The following is a 16,270-nucleotide window of genomic DNA, read 5'->3' on the forward strand; positions in this document are numbered from 1 at the left end:
TATTTCTGTGGCTGTCACTGTTTTCCACTTCTGAGATTGTAAAGACAGTTTCAGATTCTTCGGATTTATATTGTTGCATGTTGCCCGAGACATAGTCAGATACTTCCGTGTCAAATATCAAATTAAATTCATCTTCAAGAATTATTTCAAAACTTTCCCATTTCCTTGCAAAGTCCAATAACTCCGTTTGAAGCTGATCTTTTGTTACACTGGCATCAAACTTTCTGAGCAAGCCATTGATACGAAATTTATCTTTCAAGTAGTTGATTTGTTCTAATTTTTTTCTCTTTCAAACCAGTCTGAACTTCAATGTCGAGATTCCTTTTTCCCAGTTCACTGTTCGCAAGTTCTAAAAAATGAGTAGCTGCTTGAAAAATGGAATCAAAATTTCTATCTACTTTGCTTAATTCATTAATAATGCCTTGAACCATATTACAGGCTCGTAGTATATCCATTCCAGTTGTTTGCAAATATTCAGATGATGGTGTTGTGTGCTCAAATACTTTTAAAAACAATTGTACCGTCAAAATAAATTCAAAACTTGTCAATGAATCTAAAAGAGCTTTCGCTCTGTAACGGGCGTCATAATTGAATTTGATTGATGTAGAAATATCATGAAATGTTTGTAACATGTCAATGTACAAAAAATCAATAACTCGTTTTTCTTGATCGGAGGATTTAATGAAGAAATTTCCGAATACCTTAGTAAGAGCTCTGTCTTTCCCCCACCAACGGGTTTCACCGATTACAGATATATATTTCAATTTTCTAAATTCACGCCAAACATTGAAGCGTAAATATGATTCCCGTAAAAATACTGCACATGTGTTCAAAACGCCAAATAAGGTAATAACTTCAACAGCTTTTTTAGTAACGTCACCCATTACCAAAATTAAAACATGGGCATAACACCAAACATGAATCTGAACTGGGGAAATTGTATTTAACCAGGTATTGAATCCATTGTATTGACCTTGCATATTAGAGGCTCCATCGGTTGCATTGCCAATACATTTACTTACATCAATGCCTACCTTTTTAAAAACGTCACAAACCGAATCACACATTCCTTTTCCAGTTGTTGATGTGCAATTGACTATCGATATTACACGTTCATGCACAGATTCGGTTACATATCGGACCACAATAGAACACTGATCCTGTACATTAATTTCTTGTGTGGTATCAATTTGAACACTAAACATACTAGCTTCTCTAATCTCTTCCACCATCATGCTTGTTAAAGATGTTGTTATTGCATCAATGACTTTATTAACAGTTGTTTTTGACAGAAAAGTGACCAAGTCGCCACGACCTCTTCTGTTGCCAACTTAATCATGCCGAGATTTGCTTTTTTGAACCACCTCTTTGATACGTGCATCCAACAACGGATCAAATTTGCCAATTAGTAAAAGAATCACTAAAAATTCCCATGATCTACACAGTCATCAAGCAATGTGTACCCAGACTCTACTGCACCTCTGTAGCACGCTTATCAATAATTTTTAAAGTTTCTATGATTCTTTCTAAAATTAAACGATTCTTTTTAACCTCTTCACCATGTTGGCGAATGTAAATACTTATAATATCTTTGGCATTAATTTTTAAAACATACGACTCTGTGCAGGTTGCATGGAGTGCACTTCTTTCATGTTCTGATATTCTTTGATAAATATGCTTGGAATTTGCAATGTAATTTCCACTAATGAACGTTGATTGATCTGAAGGTTTGCTAAATGCCAGACAAAAAGAACAAAATAACTTTTGTGTGTTTTCTTCAAAGGTCAGCCAGTGACGAGGTTTATTATTTCTGAAATAAACGCTCTGGTAATAATTTTACCGTTTAGATCAAAATTGTATTGCTTCGGATGAAATTTTAAAAATGATTTCAAAATGTCTGCTTGTGGTTTCAAAAAATAATAATAATTGTTTTGAGTTTCTTCACTTGGCTCGCAATGATTACAGTTCAATTTATATTGAGTGTTAGAGTTAGGATAAGAGGTTGCATTGTCATCAAAACTATCTGTTTGAAATTTAGAACCATGTGCATCTGCCTCATTAGGTGATAATAATACCGTATCAGCGGCATTGCAAATTGGATGGAGATCAGTAATTATTTCTGTTGTTGCTACATCAGCCATATTGATATTAACAATTGAGTTAGTACAAAAAGATCTTGCAAATATGTTCGTTAACTTTTTACATTTCTGGCCATCGTTCTCTTAACGTGTTTTTTTTCTTATTCGTTCTTTCTCAGCACCTCCTTTTCGTTTATTCATTTTCTATGGGGTGGAGTGTGTATGCCGAAAATAAACTAAAATAATTTGAAATTTTATTTAAAATTGTTTTACACACACAATAATTATTATATTTTTTTAAAGTAGGAAAAAAAATAATTCATTTATATTTATTATTATTATATTTAACAGATATTTATTATTATTATTTATATTTATTATCATTATATTTAACAGATTTTTCTCTTAAAAACTCGCACTTACTTAAATTATATTCTTGTAAATTATTATTTTCCCAAACTGGATTTTAAAAAGTGCGGCCGTGGCGCAGTGGTTAGAGCGCTTGCTTTATAAGCAAGAGATCCAGGTTCGAAACGACCTCTGGACATATTTTCGCATCACGGTAAGGAAGGAAGCGTGAACTTCCTGGTTAAATGCACTTCCGTGGTGCTCTGTGACAAGACCGTTAGGACTTCTTGGGGCACCTAAAAAAAAAAAAAAAAAACTAGTAAATCAAAAAAAAATTCTTTTTTCAAAAATTTTTTTGGTCAAATTTTTCCATTTCCTTGTATTGTCATCGAAAATGATTAAGGGTGCAAAATTTGAGCAAAATTGGTTGAGAAAAAAGCTTTCTAAAATTGATTTCAAATTTTGTGGCACACAAACATATATATATATATATATATATATATATATATATATATATATATATATATATATATATATATATATATATATATATATATATATATATATATATATATATATATATATATATATATATATATATATATATATATATATATATATATATATATATATATATATATATATATATATATATATAGAAAGTAAAAGCATGGAAAAAAAAACAAAAAAAAAAACAATATTATGTATATGGCTTATTCCAAGCTTATGCACAACATCTAAAAATAAATTCTTTTTTTCAGTTCATACAGATGCTGATTTAACAATGTGGAACCCATAGGATAAACTTTTGACGGCGTCCCCGGCGCCCCTCCTTTTGCATTTAATCATAAAAATCAAGAAAAATATTTATAATACACAATGTTAACATAAGAAAGCGATATTTTTTAGAATTATAGATATCTTATAAAATGAAAACATAAAATTATAACGTTAATTTAATAATAATAAGGTTAAACAATAATATAATATTTTTAAACGTTGTTTATTTACAGAATAATGATAAATAGTATTCGAATTTCGAATACTAAACATTTGTATCACTATTAGACAAATAAATTTGATTTGAAACCGTAAACTCAAAAGAAACTAAAGCTGTAGATGACTTTACTTTTTCTTTCTTATTTTCTTTTGCTTTTTCATTTTTTTCTTTGTCTTTTTCTTGTGGCGCGTAAGGCCTCGTATCTCCCATAGGCCTATAAGGTTATATAACCTATTTTAGCTTTTGCCTTAATCCGCCATTGAGTTCATATACTTGCCGAAACATTCTCGATGTGCAATCAACGAAATAAATAGTACAACAAACATAAATAGTAAGATAGTTTATAACAACAAAATGTTATCAATAATACCAACCTGTGACTTTACTGTCAGTAAACAATAACAAATTTAAAAGCTACGTCATTATAAAATAAAAAGTTTATCATGTTAACTAATTTGGTTTGTTTACATTAGTGAGTTTAAGCATATTAGCGTTATCTCGAGGCAGTGGCAGGAATACAAAAGAATTTCTCGTAAATAATATATAAGACTCAGGGAAATACCCTTTCTAACGCATCGCACTTAAAACGTACGCTAGAAATCTTATTTCTTACCACTGCTCAAAAACGTACGCTACATGAATAATTAATGAATTTGAAACTCAATTTTTGTTTTGACACACTCGAGTGGAATCAAAGCTCTCTGCATTTTATAAAAAAGATTTTCCTTCCCTTGCGAGTACTTACAGATAAACGGTTATATGTCTTCATAATATCTGGAATTTCTAAAGCTTCTTTTAATCTATAAATATCTACTTTTTGGAGTCGAAACTCTGACCACGCTTCAGCATTATCTAGCTCATCTAATTAAAAGTGTTTGTAATTTCAATAAGGGTAATCATTTTTAGATCTAATAATATCGTATGATAAATCAAATTCTACGTCATCGATAATATTTCCATTATATGTTATAAAAAGAGCGTCTCTCGTAACTCGCTAACATGTCATCTTTAAATTAAATGTAAAATTTGATGCAAATTTTCTTGTAAGATCGTTTTAATTGTTTATAGCACAGATATTTTTTGGAAATAATTAAAAAATAACTTATGAATAATTAATAACTTAAAACGCGCTCGTCGAAGTTTTTACGTGCTTTACGTTTTTTAAACATGCAGTGGTAATTTTTTAAACTCAACGTTTTTTAAGCTTGCTAACGCTTGTACTAACACCGCCTAAAGATAACGCGCGCATGTTAAAACTCACTATTAATATAATACTACTTTTGATCAGCTCGAGATGGCCGCCAAAATTTATATAATTAGCCGGCAGATGGCCTTTAATTAGATGTAGTTAGAGGCCTGAATAAAAGTTTATATATTTTTAGATAATTTTAATTTACATTTTATTTGGAAAATAAAATGTAGCCTAACTAAAAATATAATATAATTTTTTATGCCAACCGGCCCACCGGGAATCTCCCGGTATCCGGGTCCAAGCCTGATTGCCAATCACAAGTGCTGAAAATTTATACATATTTTTTAATTGTTTTTATTTTGTAAACTTCGTTTGTGAAATAAATAACAAGTTAAATGTAGTTATCCCTGATAAACCCTGATGTAGTTTTTTAAATTAGTTTTTTTTTTTTATGGAGATAGTTTAATACTAATATCATTTACTTATAGTTGTTTTATTTTCGACTATAGAGATACTCAAGACAAAAACGTTACTTATATATTCCATAGTCATAATATTTAACTTTTAATTTTTAAGTTTATCAATATTTATTTTTAAGTAAATATCACTATGGATATTCAGACAATAACGTTAATATATTTTTAACAAAATCGTTAAAAAGATAAAGGAATAAGCGCTACAGTAGCATCAATTTTTAAATTGCAAAAAAGCGCTTTATTAGTTTCTAAAACATATTGGCCGTCTTTTAGATTATATCAATAAGATTTGATTACGTTAAGTTTCTAATATAAAATAAGTGGATTATGATTGATGATTTATGGATAAATCTTGTATTATCAAACAAGATATTATAAAAGTAGTGGCTTAAAGCTACTACTTTTATATTGTCTTGTTTTATTTTGTTGTTTTATAACTTATGATAAAGCCACTGGCTTTATCATAAAGCTACTAATTTTATATTATCTCAGTTTATTTTTCCTTGGTACATTTTTTAATGATTAAATACTCCCAACTCAGGACAGGACCTAAAATAGACGTTTTTTGAATCCTTAGAAGTCAAAAACATTGGAAAGACGTTCAAAGTGTTCAAAAGAGGCTTAAATGTTTGCTTTTAACGTTTGGTGCCCACTGGAAAGGAATCCTATTTACAATCTTAAATAGATTTCTTATGTTTTGATATTTTTGTTAAAAATGTTAAACCTACCTTTTTTTACCTATATATGATTTGTACAACTGCATCCAACTTTATAAACACCTGGTTGGCTAAAATATTGTAGCTCAGTTTTGTTTTTAGATTTTAATAACGACTATAAATTAGACGCAAATTTAAAAACGGTTTTATAACCAGCTTTCTGCAATTTTTTTAAGTTTTGAACTTACACCATGTATCCATAGTAACGAAATGATATTCAGGTTCAAGCCCAAAAGAACAAAAAATATATAGGGGGGCGGCGTTGGATTATGGGGCCCCGAAATGGTTTAAAGGACTTTTTTATTTTAAAAGCCTGCCAGGTATTCAAAGTTGATCAAATAATATTTGATCAACTTTGAATACCTGACAAGATTTTTGTCAATAGGAACCAAAAAATTTTTAAATTTTTTTTTTTAATTTCGTCAATGGGAACATAAAATTTTTAAACAATGCAAGCCAGAACATATTATGTTCAGGCTTGCATTGTTTAAAACAGACGAAAACTAAAACAAAAAGAAACCAAGCAGTTAATGTTTGGTTTTAAACTCCAAAACGCCCATCTTTTCAATTTAATAATATGTTCGTATAATATATTCATTATCTTACAAATACGAGTGAATTGTTGTTAACAAGAATTTCTCACCCTTTTGGAAAAAGACTTTGTAAATAATAATTTAATAACTTAATATAAACTCGATATATTTGTAAACACTGCATTGCAAAATTTTTGTTTTGGACTTAAAAGAATGAATTTTCTTACAAAAAGCCTGCAAAAAAAAATTTAAAATAATTTCACTAATCTTACATTTTTGGTATATATGATAATGTCATATACGAATCATAAATTTTTAGCCTTTAGGGTAGATTATCGTCATATGAGCACCTTATTCATATCATATTACGATAATCTATCCTAAATGCTAAACATTTATGATTCGTATATGCCAAAAATGCATAATTAATGAAATTTTTTGAACTTTTGTTTAAGGCTTTTTGTAAGTCGATTCAAAAAGTCAATTCAAAAATAAAAAGCAACTTTAACTTCACTTCTTACATCTTAGAGATCTTTTAGTATGCTCACAATATGAGCATACTAAAATAACATGAGATTTAATAATATGAGCGTACTAAAAGATTTATTAATATGAGCATACTAAAAGATTTCTAAGATGTAAGAAGTGAAGTTAAAGTTGCTTTTTAATTTTTGAATCAATTTTTTGTGGTGATTGCAGAAATTAGTATTATTAGCGTCAATATATATGCAGCAATTAACAGTATCATCTATATATCAATATATATGCAGCAATTAGCAGTATCATCTAATTAAAACTCTATTCAATTTTTTGCTTTGTTAAAATTTTTTTTTTTTTTTTTTTTATTTTTTTTTTTTTTTTTTTTTTTTTTTTTTTTTTTTTTTTTTTATTTTTGTTGTTATTTTTACTATTATTAAAAACTTTTTTCTTCTATTTTCTTGGTATCGTTCAAATTCTTGTTATGGATATAAATTGTATCGAAAAATTATTCTCTGAAATGCTTGAAAAGCAAAAAATCGACATCCTAAACGAAACTAGAAAATTATTAAAAGAGCACGAAAAAATATTTGCTTCCATAACAGCTGCAAACATGAAAATTATTACTGAACGACTTGATAAAAATGATAAAGATAATATTGATAACTCAAATAAAATAATCGCCATTACAAACGACCTTGAATTAACAAATAAATCCGTGACGTTGTTAGTAACTGAATTCAGTGAAATGCAGAAATTCATTCAAGCAAACGATGATATTATCTCAGGTAAATTAGAACTACTGAAGAAAAAAACAAAAGAAATTAATAACAAGATAAAAGATAATAGTGAGATCACAAAAATAAAGAGTAAACTTAGAGAAATAGAAGACCGCTCAAGAAGAAATAACTTGAGAATTGACGGATTAAAAGAAAGTGAAAACGAAAATTGGAATGAGACTGAATTAAAAGTGCAAAAATTCTTCGAAGATTTACTTGGATTGAAAAATATAAAAATTGAACGGGCACATAGGACTGGGATTAGAGACTCGAAAAAGATTAGAACAGTTGTTATTAAACTTCTAAATTATAAAGATAAAGTTGCTATTTTAAAAAACGTCCAAAAATTAAAAGGAAAAAAAATCTACGTTAATGAAGATTACTGCACAGAAACAATATTAATAAGAAAAGATCTAAAAGAGCGAATGAAAAAGGAACGAGAGCTTGGCAAGTTTGCAATAATATCTTACGATAAACTAATCGTTCGAGAGTGGATTCGAAAGGAATAGTAATTATTATTTTTTTTTATTTTTATTTATATTTGTTATCTTAAATTTATATTTTTAAAATGGAAACTAATCGATTATTTAGGAATAATTTTGATAATAGCGCTCTGATTAATATTGACATAAATAATCTTGAACCTTTCCTAATAAACAAATATATACCGTTAAAAAATCAATCAGATATTAAATTTTATAATGATGAGGAGGGATTATTAAATATAAGTCCTTATTACTATAGTTCAGATATCTCATGTATTACTGCTGACATAAATTCAACTGCATTATCTATCCTACACCTTAATATAAGGAGCCTCCAAAAAAATTTTGAGAAATTTAAGCAATTTTTATTCAGTGTCAAAATTAACTTTCAAATTATATGTCTAACCGAAACATGGTGCCGCGATAAGGAAATTGAAAACAATTCTAATTTTCAACTTAATAATTATAAAGTTTTGCATCAAATTAGAGACTCTGAAAAAACAGGTGGAGGATTATGCATTTTTATCCACAACTCCTTAGATTTCAAACTACGCAAAAATTATTTTGCTGTTACGCATGATTTTGAATTGTTATCAATAGAAGTTGTAAACAAAACTTGCAAGAACGCAATTGTACACGTCATATACAGACCGCCTTCTGGTAATAAAAAAGCATTTAACAAACAAATTAAAAGCTTAATTATAAGCGAAGAATTATGTGGCAAATGCGTTTACTTCGTAGGCGATCTGAATTTAGATTTACTTGAATACAACAAAAACAAAGACGTCAGAACTTTTTTCAATATTATGTTTCAAAATGGATTTATTCCTACTATAAATAAACCTACTCGAATTACAAAAAATACTGCTACTTCAATTGATCAAATTATAATTAATAATTTCAAAAACGTAAAAATTAAAACTGGAATATTTATTACAGACATATCTGATCATTTTCCGGTTTTTATAACAGCACAAAAATCGTTAAATCAACCTTCTAAAAAAGTAAAAACTAAAAAACGAGTAATTAAGGACGCTTCTCTTGTGACATTTATTAGCCTTTTATCGACAACAAACTGGGAACCCGTTTTGAAAACAAAAAATGTTAATGAAGCTTATGATAAATTTTATCATATATTTGAATGTCACTACAATAAAGCATTCCCAATAACAACTAAATTTATTAAATCAAAAACTCTACAAAATCCCTGGATAACACCCGGAATCATAAAATCTTCGAAAAAAAAGCAACGATTGTATGAGAAGTTCATTAAAAAAAGGACTTTTAAAAATGAAACAAACTATAAAAACTATAATCGCCTTTTTGTGACGATTGTAAAGCGCTCAAAAAAATTTTACTATAGTAGCCAATTGCTAAAATACAAAAATGATATACAAAAAACTTGGAACATAATAAAAGAGGTTATAGGTAAAAAAGATATGAATAATAGTTGTTTACCAAAAAAACTAATTATAAATGACTGTGAAATTATTAACGACGCAATAATTGCTAATTCGTTTAACCATGCATTTGTTAGCACAGGTCCAAGTTTAGCATCAAAAATAAATAAAAGTCAAACTTGCTTCAAATCATACCTAAACTCTAATAATAATATAATGGACAATAATATGCTAACAGAAACAGAATTGCTAGATGCCATGTACTTACTTAAACCAAATAAAGGTAATGGAGTTGATGATGTAAGCAGTAATGTAGTAATTAAATCAATGCCTTATTTAAAAATTCCGCTTTTGCATATATTTACGCTCTCTTTAAACCAAGGAATCTTTCCCGATAAACTTAAAATTGCAAGGGTAATACCTATACTAAAATCAGGAGATGAGACTAGTGTCTCCAATTACAGGCCTATCTCCATACTATCATGCTTTTCAAAGTTATTAGAACACATTATGTATAAAAGATTGTATTACTTTTTAGATGTAAACAATATTCTCTATAGTAAGCAATTTGGGTTTAAAAAGAGCCACTCTACTGATCAGGCTATTGTTCATCTTGTTCATGATATTTTTAAATCATTTGATGAAAATAAATATACATTAGGTGTATTTATTGATCTCAGTAAGGCTTTTGACACTGTCGATCATTACATTTTACTAACAAAATTAGAAAACTATGGTATTAAACATACAAATATTGCGTGGTTTAAAAGCTATTTGTCAAATAGAAAACAATACATTTCTTATAATGAAGGTAAAACAACCAATATGAACATAACATGTGGGGTTCCTCAGGGATCTATATTAGGGCCACTCCTATTTCTCATTTTTATTAATGATTTAAGCAAAGCTTGTACCGAACTAGATACAATATTATTTGCAGATGACACAAATCTATTTTATGCACATAATGATATAAATATTCTGTTTAAGTCAGTAAACAAAGAGCTATTAAATCTTACTGAATGGTTTAATGCAAACAAATTATCGTTAAATGTAACCAAAACAAAATATACTTTTTTCCATCGTTTTCATGACCGAGATAAAATTCCATTGAAACTTCCAAAACTTTGTATTGCCAATCAGGACATAAAAAGAGAAACCACTTTAAAATTTCTCGGCGTGCTTCTTGATGAAAATGTGACGTGGAGAGATCACATACAATATCTCGAAAATACAATCTCAAGGAACATAGGCCTGCTATGCAGAGCTAAGCCTTTTTTAAATCCAACTTGCTTAAAGCTTTTATATTTCTCGTTCATTCATTGCCATCTTAATTATGCAAATATTGCTTGGTGCAGTACAAATAAAAATAAAATAAAAAAACTATTTAATAAACAAAAGCATGCAATCAGAATCATTTCCAATGTGGGCCGTTATACACACTCCCAAGCATTATTTGTTAATTTAAATATAATGAATGTTTATCAATTAAATGTCTATCAAGTTCTTATATTTATGTTCAAAATTAATAAAAATGTATCTCCTAAAATTTTTTACCCATTATTCAAAATAAATCAGAATAGATATCTCACCAGATTTTCAAATAACAGTTATATCCAACCCAAAAGTTATTTTGCGGCGACCGAATTTTCAATTTCTACTAGAGGGCCGAAATTATGGAATAAAATATTAACTAATGAACTTAAAACAATTTCTATGCTAAATGAGTTTAAGAATAAATTAAAGCAAAAACTACAGATGATCGACGTAGCGCTCAACTTTTTCTGAAGTTTTAATGAGGCTTGAAAAAAAATAAAAATATATATATATATATATATATATAAAATTATGGTTTATAAGAATTATTCACATATTTAAAGGTATATGCTGGTGTAAAAGGAAAGCTTCAGGATTATGCGTATTTGCTTGCTTGCTTATTAGTAATATAGTTTCTTTGTACAAATTCCTTTTTTTCTTTTTTTAAAATTTTTCTTGACCAACACAAAAACAAAAAGTTAAAGTAGGACTTTAGGACCGATGATTTTTATTCTATTAAGTCTTTATAAAAATGTTTTATATTATATAGTGTTACGTTTTTAAATTTTTGTTGTCTTATATTTACGGTATAGACTAAGGGGCTTGGTGATAAAACCAATTATGTCTTCTTCTTGCCCCTGCTATTTGTATTTATATTATGCTTTACGACTTTAATAAATTTATATAGCAAAAAAAAAAAAAAAAAAAAAAAAAAAAAAAAAAAAAAAAAAAAAATGTTATCACCACGCATGAATAAATTTGTGCCGTAAAATTTCGATGCTAAAATAATAAAACTTAATTTTTCATAAAGCAAAATATGTTAGCAAGAAATCTGTTCTGTTTTTGTTTAAAAAAAGGTAACGCATAAGAACATTTAGTTTTGACTTTATTTAAACATACTATTTATGACTATTTTGACTTTTAAACATACTATACTTTGAATTTAAATATACTATTTTTGTGTAATATGAGCATGCTCAAATTACCCAGTGTTTTTCGTTGAAATTACAAAGTTTAAAGTTCTAAAATTGCAGTGATTTTAATTGCTTTTTGAATAAAAATAAAACATAGTAAAAATTTTTAATATTTTAACAATACTAAATATCTTTCTGTAATTTAAAATAAAAAATTTGTAATTTTATTGTTTAAAGGTTCGAGTTAATAAAGTTTAAAAAATAAAATTTTGTTTTGTTTTGTTTTGCGTAAAACAAGTAGGGAAAGATTGCATACCCAGCAAACAATGTTTTAGTGGATTTGCAATGGACCTATATAGGCTTTTTTTAGCGGTTTATTGGAGTTTTACTCATCGGTTACTTTGTGGACCATTAGTAGCAGTCGCTATAAATGGCAGGCTGATAATTTTCCGACATTTTAATAGTGGTTAATTATCGGCAAGCCACTTTTGGTGGCTACCACTAATGGTTCACTAAGTAAACAATGGGCAAAACTACAGCGGTCCGCTCAAAACACCTAATAGGTCCACTGAAGTCCCGCTGTAGCATGTTTGCTGGGTAAGTTGGGCATGTTAACAGTACATTGTTTCTTGCAGCCGAAATATTATAATATTTATATTTATTTTTGCAGATTATAATAATTTAGTCTTACCTTTTAAAGAATACAAGTGAATAGCTTATCAAAAAATAGTGTGCTATAAGTACTAACTACCCAGCAAACATTGTTTTAGTGGGTTTGTAGTGGACCTATATAGACATCTTTTAGCGGTTTATTGTAGTTTTGCTCATCGGTTACTTAGTGGACCACTAGTGGCAGCCACTATAAATGGAAAGACAATAACTTTTCGACATTTTAATGGTGGCTAATTATCGGCAAGCCACTTTTGGCGGTTGTTACTAATGGTTCACTAAGTAACCGATGGTCAAAACTACAGCTGTTCGCTCAAAATACCTATGTAGGTCCACTGAAATTCCACTATAGCATGTTTGCTAGGTATGAGCATCATTTAAGTAAATAAAAAGTATAAAACTTTAAGAAAATACAAATTTTTACTTGAAAGACAAACAATTTATTAATTAAAACCTAAATAATGCATCCGATGATACGAATTACATTTTAGAGTTCCAGATAATGTATCGTTTAAATGTAATTCTTGAGCGTCAATTAAAAAAATGGCTTTGTATCAAAATTGGATCTCCTAGTGCTATAGTCACATAAATTCTTAAAAATTGATTGTAAATATTAAAATAAGTAACTTTTAGAATTGTTTATGACACAATGGAGTACTGTTCTACAGTTTTAGGGCCCCCACTAATGCTGTATCAACTTACCCCATACTTTCTACATTAAAACAATCGCTTTACTTTTAGTATCAACTTATTTTTATTAGTTTTGTTAAAAGAAGTAAGAGCCTATGGATTGTAGTTTATAAAATGAAGTTACGCGCCGACTGAAGCATTGAATGACATGTCTTAAAACTTAGCAAATTTAAATAGTAAAAAATTATGTTGTCATCAAAAGAAACCAAGTTTTACCCATTGCAGACCTAATAATGTCAAATGATATAATTTTTTTTAGTCAAAACATAGCTCTAGTAGTAACTTTTTCACCATATGAAAGTGGTTGTTACAACTCTTTAGATGGCTTTACAATTACATTGTTTCATGGTGCCCCATGTATCATGATGCCCTATTCTCCCCTATATAATTTATTATGAAATTAAATTGTAAATAGAGGAAAAAGCTAAAACAGGATTTATTTTTAATGGTAAATTTTCAATTTTATTTTTAACTACTTTTCCTTTTAATTTTATTGATTTATCTTTATTTCTTTGCTTCTTATATTTTTTGTATATTTCTTATGTTACGGGATTTTAAATATGATACTAATGGGATACGTGATAATGTTTTTTCCAAAAAATATATGAGTGTATAGTACTAAATAGTCAAGTAATAAAAAGCAGATCTAAAATATTCAAAGACTGAAGTTTTGAATAATTTTAAATTATAAAACAAATGGATATCATTAAAAGTTCTATATAGAAATATTTATATAAATATTACATAGAACCTAAAAAGTAACTTATGAGATAACGTAAAGGTAACTTATGAGATAAGTATGAAGAATTATGTTATTTCTGGCTTTTAAAAACCATGACGGAATCTTTTTTTATTTTGAAAAAACAAAATAACAATTTAATAAATGCAGAGTCAGCTAAAAAAAGTAGACGTTTTGCGTTTTATTTTAATTTACAAATTTCTATACTTTTTGTTATTTATTTTATGTTATTCCACTGGTTTAATTTTTTAACTTTATACGAATACTTAAGAACTTGAAGCTGAGATACGTAAAATTCTTATATTTTTTAAAAGTCATTTTAAGGAGTCTTTTTTAAATTACTACTTGAAATTACTCGAAACTTTAGAACGGGTTCTTTTCAATGTAAAATGTTAATTAAAATATTTTTCTTATTCAAAACTTCTGAGATTCAATAAGTATTAGTATATATTTTAGACAAATTATTTTACAGCCAATGTCACTTACAGAAATTTTGAAGCTTATCTTAAATAAATACGCTTTATTGTTGTTTTTTATCGATGTATAGATTTTTTTTTTTGCAAAAACATTTGTGAAAACCTCATCAAAAGGATTGTTAAAGAGCCCAATAAATTCCATACATATTCTGAACATCTAAGATAACTTTTTATGTTTGTTTCAAGAAAAAACATTCTCTCTATGTAGCAGACACAGCAGAAAGCAGTATAAAGTAGAGATGTGCCGACACCACTTCATACCGAGTCCCCGATGGTTTATTTTGGCATTTACGGAATCTTATTGCATTCTTATTTTTTTAATTTTCTTAATTTTAAACTTAACCTAAATATATTATAGTCAGGGCCGTCCCGAGACTATTTTGGGTTAGCCCTGCTTAAAAAGTGAACAGAGAGTTAAGCAAGAGATTTAAAACGGAATATTTTTATGTTTAAAAACTTACCAGTTTTTTTTTTTTTTTTTCAATATATATTTTTTTTATTTTGAATTTAATACTTTTTTGAATGTTTTATTTTTTAGTGCGGCCACACTGGACTAAAACAGAATACTTTATATCTGTTATTCTGTTTTAAATCTAATAACTAAATAATATAATTGCTTTGATTAGAAATCTGCAAAAATATGATAACTCGGATTAGAAACCCCTCCTTCTCCCTCCATCATTCAAACACTAAATTCTAGTAACTTTAATCGGCAATTCAAAATGAATTCGTTTTAGAAATTTTATTTTACACAATGTTTTTAGACTTAAGCTTTCACTATCAATAACGATAAATGTATTAAAATTGTTTCGATTATAGAATGTTAGGCGGCACCTAAAAACATTCTTTAAGGACTTTCGTTGGTAAAATTGCGAAGAAAAAGAGTAAAAGTAAATATAAAATATAAATCTACAAGTAAAATCAATTATAAACTTTTTCTCTGCGCTTCAAGTACAAATACAAATATAGATACCCACAACAAAGTCCACCACCGATTGAAAATTCTATACAACCCAGTAATTTGTTCAAAACAAGATGCACAGCTCAAGCCGAACCATTAAAATTTTTAAGGGTATTTATATAATTGTTATAAAAACCCTTGTAGAAAATCAACTGACCTTTATTTAGATATAAATACTATAACTATGGCTTAGGGCCGACAACACGGGTTTCAAAGTGGAGCGGCGCAATCGTCAATTTTTAAAGAAAATCCTATACATCTAGAATTTTAAAAAAAAAAAAAATGGTCAAAAAGAATGCTTTCACTAGACTTTTTAGTATCCTTGTACCTTATGAAAAATATCATGTTTTTTTTTTTTTTTTTTTTTAAACATCTTCGCTTCCAACAAGGCTGCAAGCAGCCACTAATTAAAGTTGGAAGTTACTGTAAGAGAAAAGATGAAGATTGTAGAGCAAAATAACGATTGATGGACGATTTAAAAGATTGCAAATTATATGAATCAGGAAAGCAAGATGAAGGAAGCGAATTCCAAAGAGCTGATGTTCGAGGAAAAAAACTAGATGAATAAGCGTTTTTGGAGCACTTAGGAACAGTCACAGAAAAAGGATGACACTTAATTGAATGACGAGTAACACGAGAATGAATTTTAGTAGATGGCACAAGAGACGTTAGCTCTTTCGAGCAGTGCCCATTATAGTATTTGTAGAAAAGAGAAAGAGAAGCAACATTACGACGATGTGATAATGGTTGAAGGTTGGCTGCAAGAGCAGGTCCAACTATGTTTACAATGCGTTTTTGCAC

General features: G+C 28.2%; 1 protein-coding gene across 1 annotated transcript; it reads right to left on the reverse strand.

Moving 5' to 3' along the window:
* Nucleotides 1-248: 248 nt before the first annotated feature.
* On the reverse strand, nt 249-1,232 carry LOC136080260 (zinc finger MYM-type protein 1-like). Its single transcript, XM_065796875.1, has one exon. The coding sequence runs from the start codon at nt 1,230-1,232 to the stop codon at nt 249-251; it is 984 nt and encodes a 327-aa protein (XP_065652947.1).
* Between the last annotated feature and the right edge of the window lie 15,038 nt (nt 1,233-16,270).

Source organism: Hydra vulgaris, chromosome 05 (assembly GCF_038396675.1).
Source record: "Hydra vulgaris chromosome 05, alternate assembly HydraT2T_AEP".
NCBI lineage: Eukaryota > Metazoa > Cnidaria > Hydrozoa > Anthoathecata > Hydridae > Hydra > Hydra vulgaris.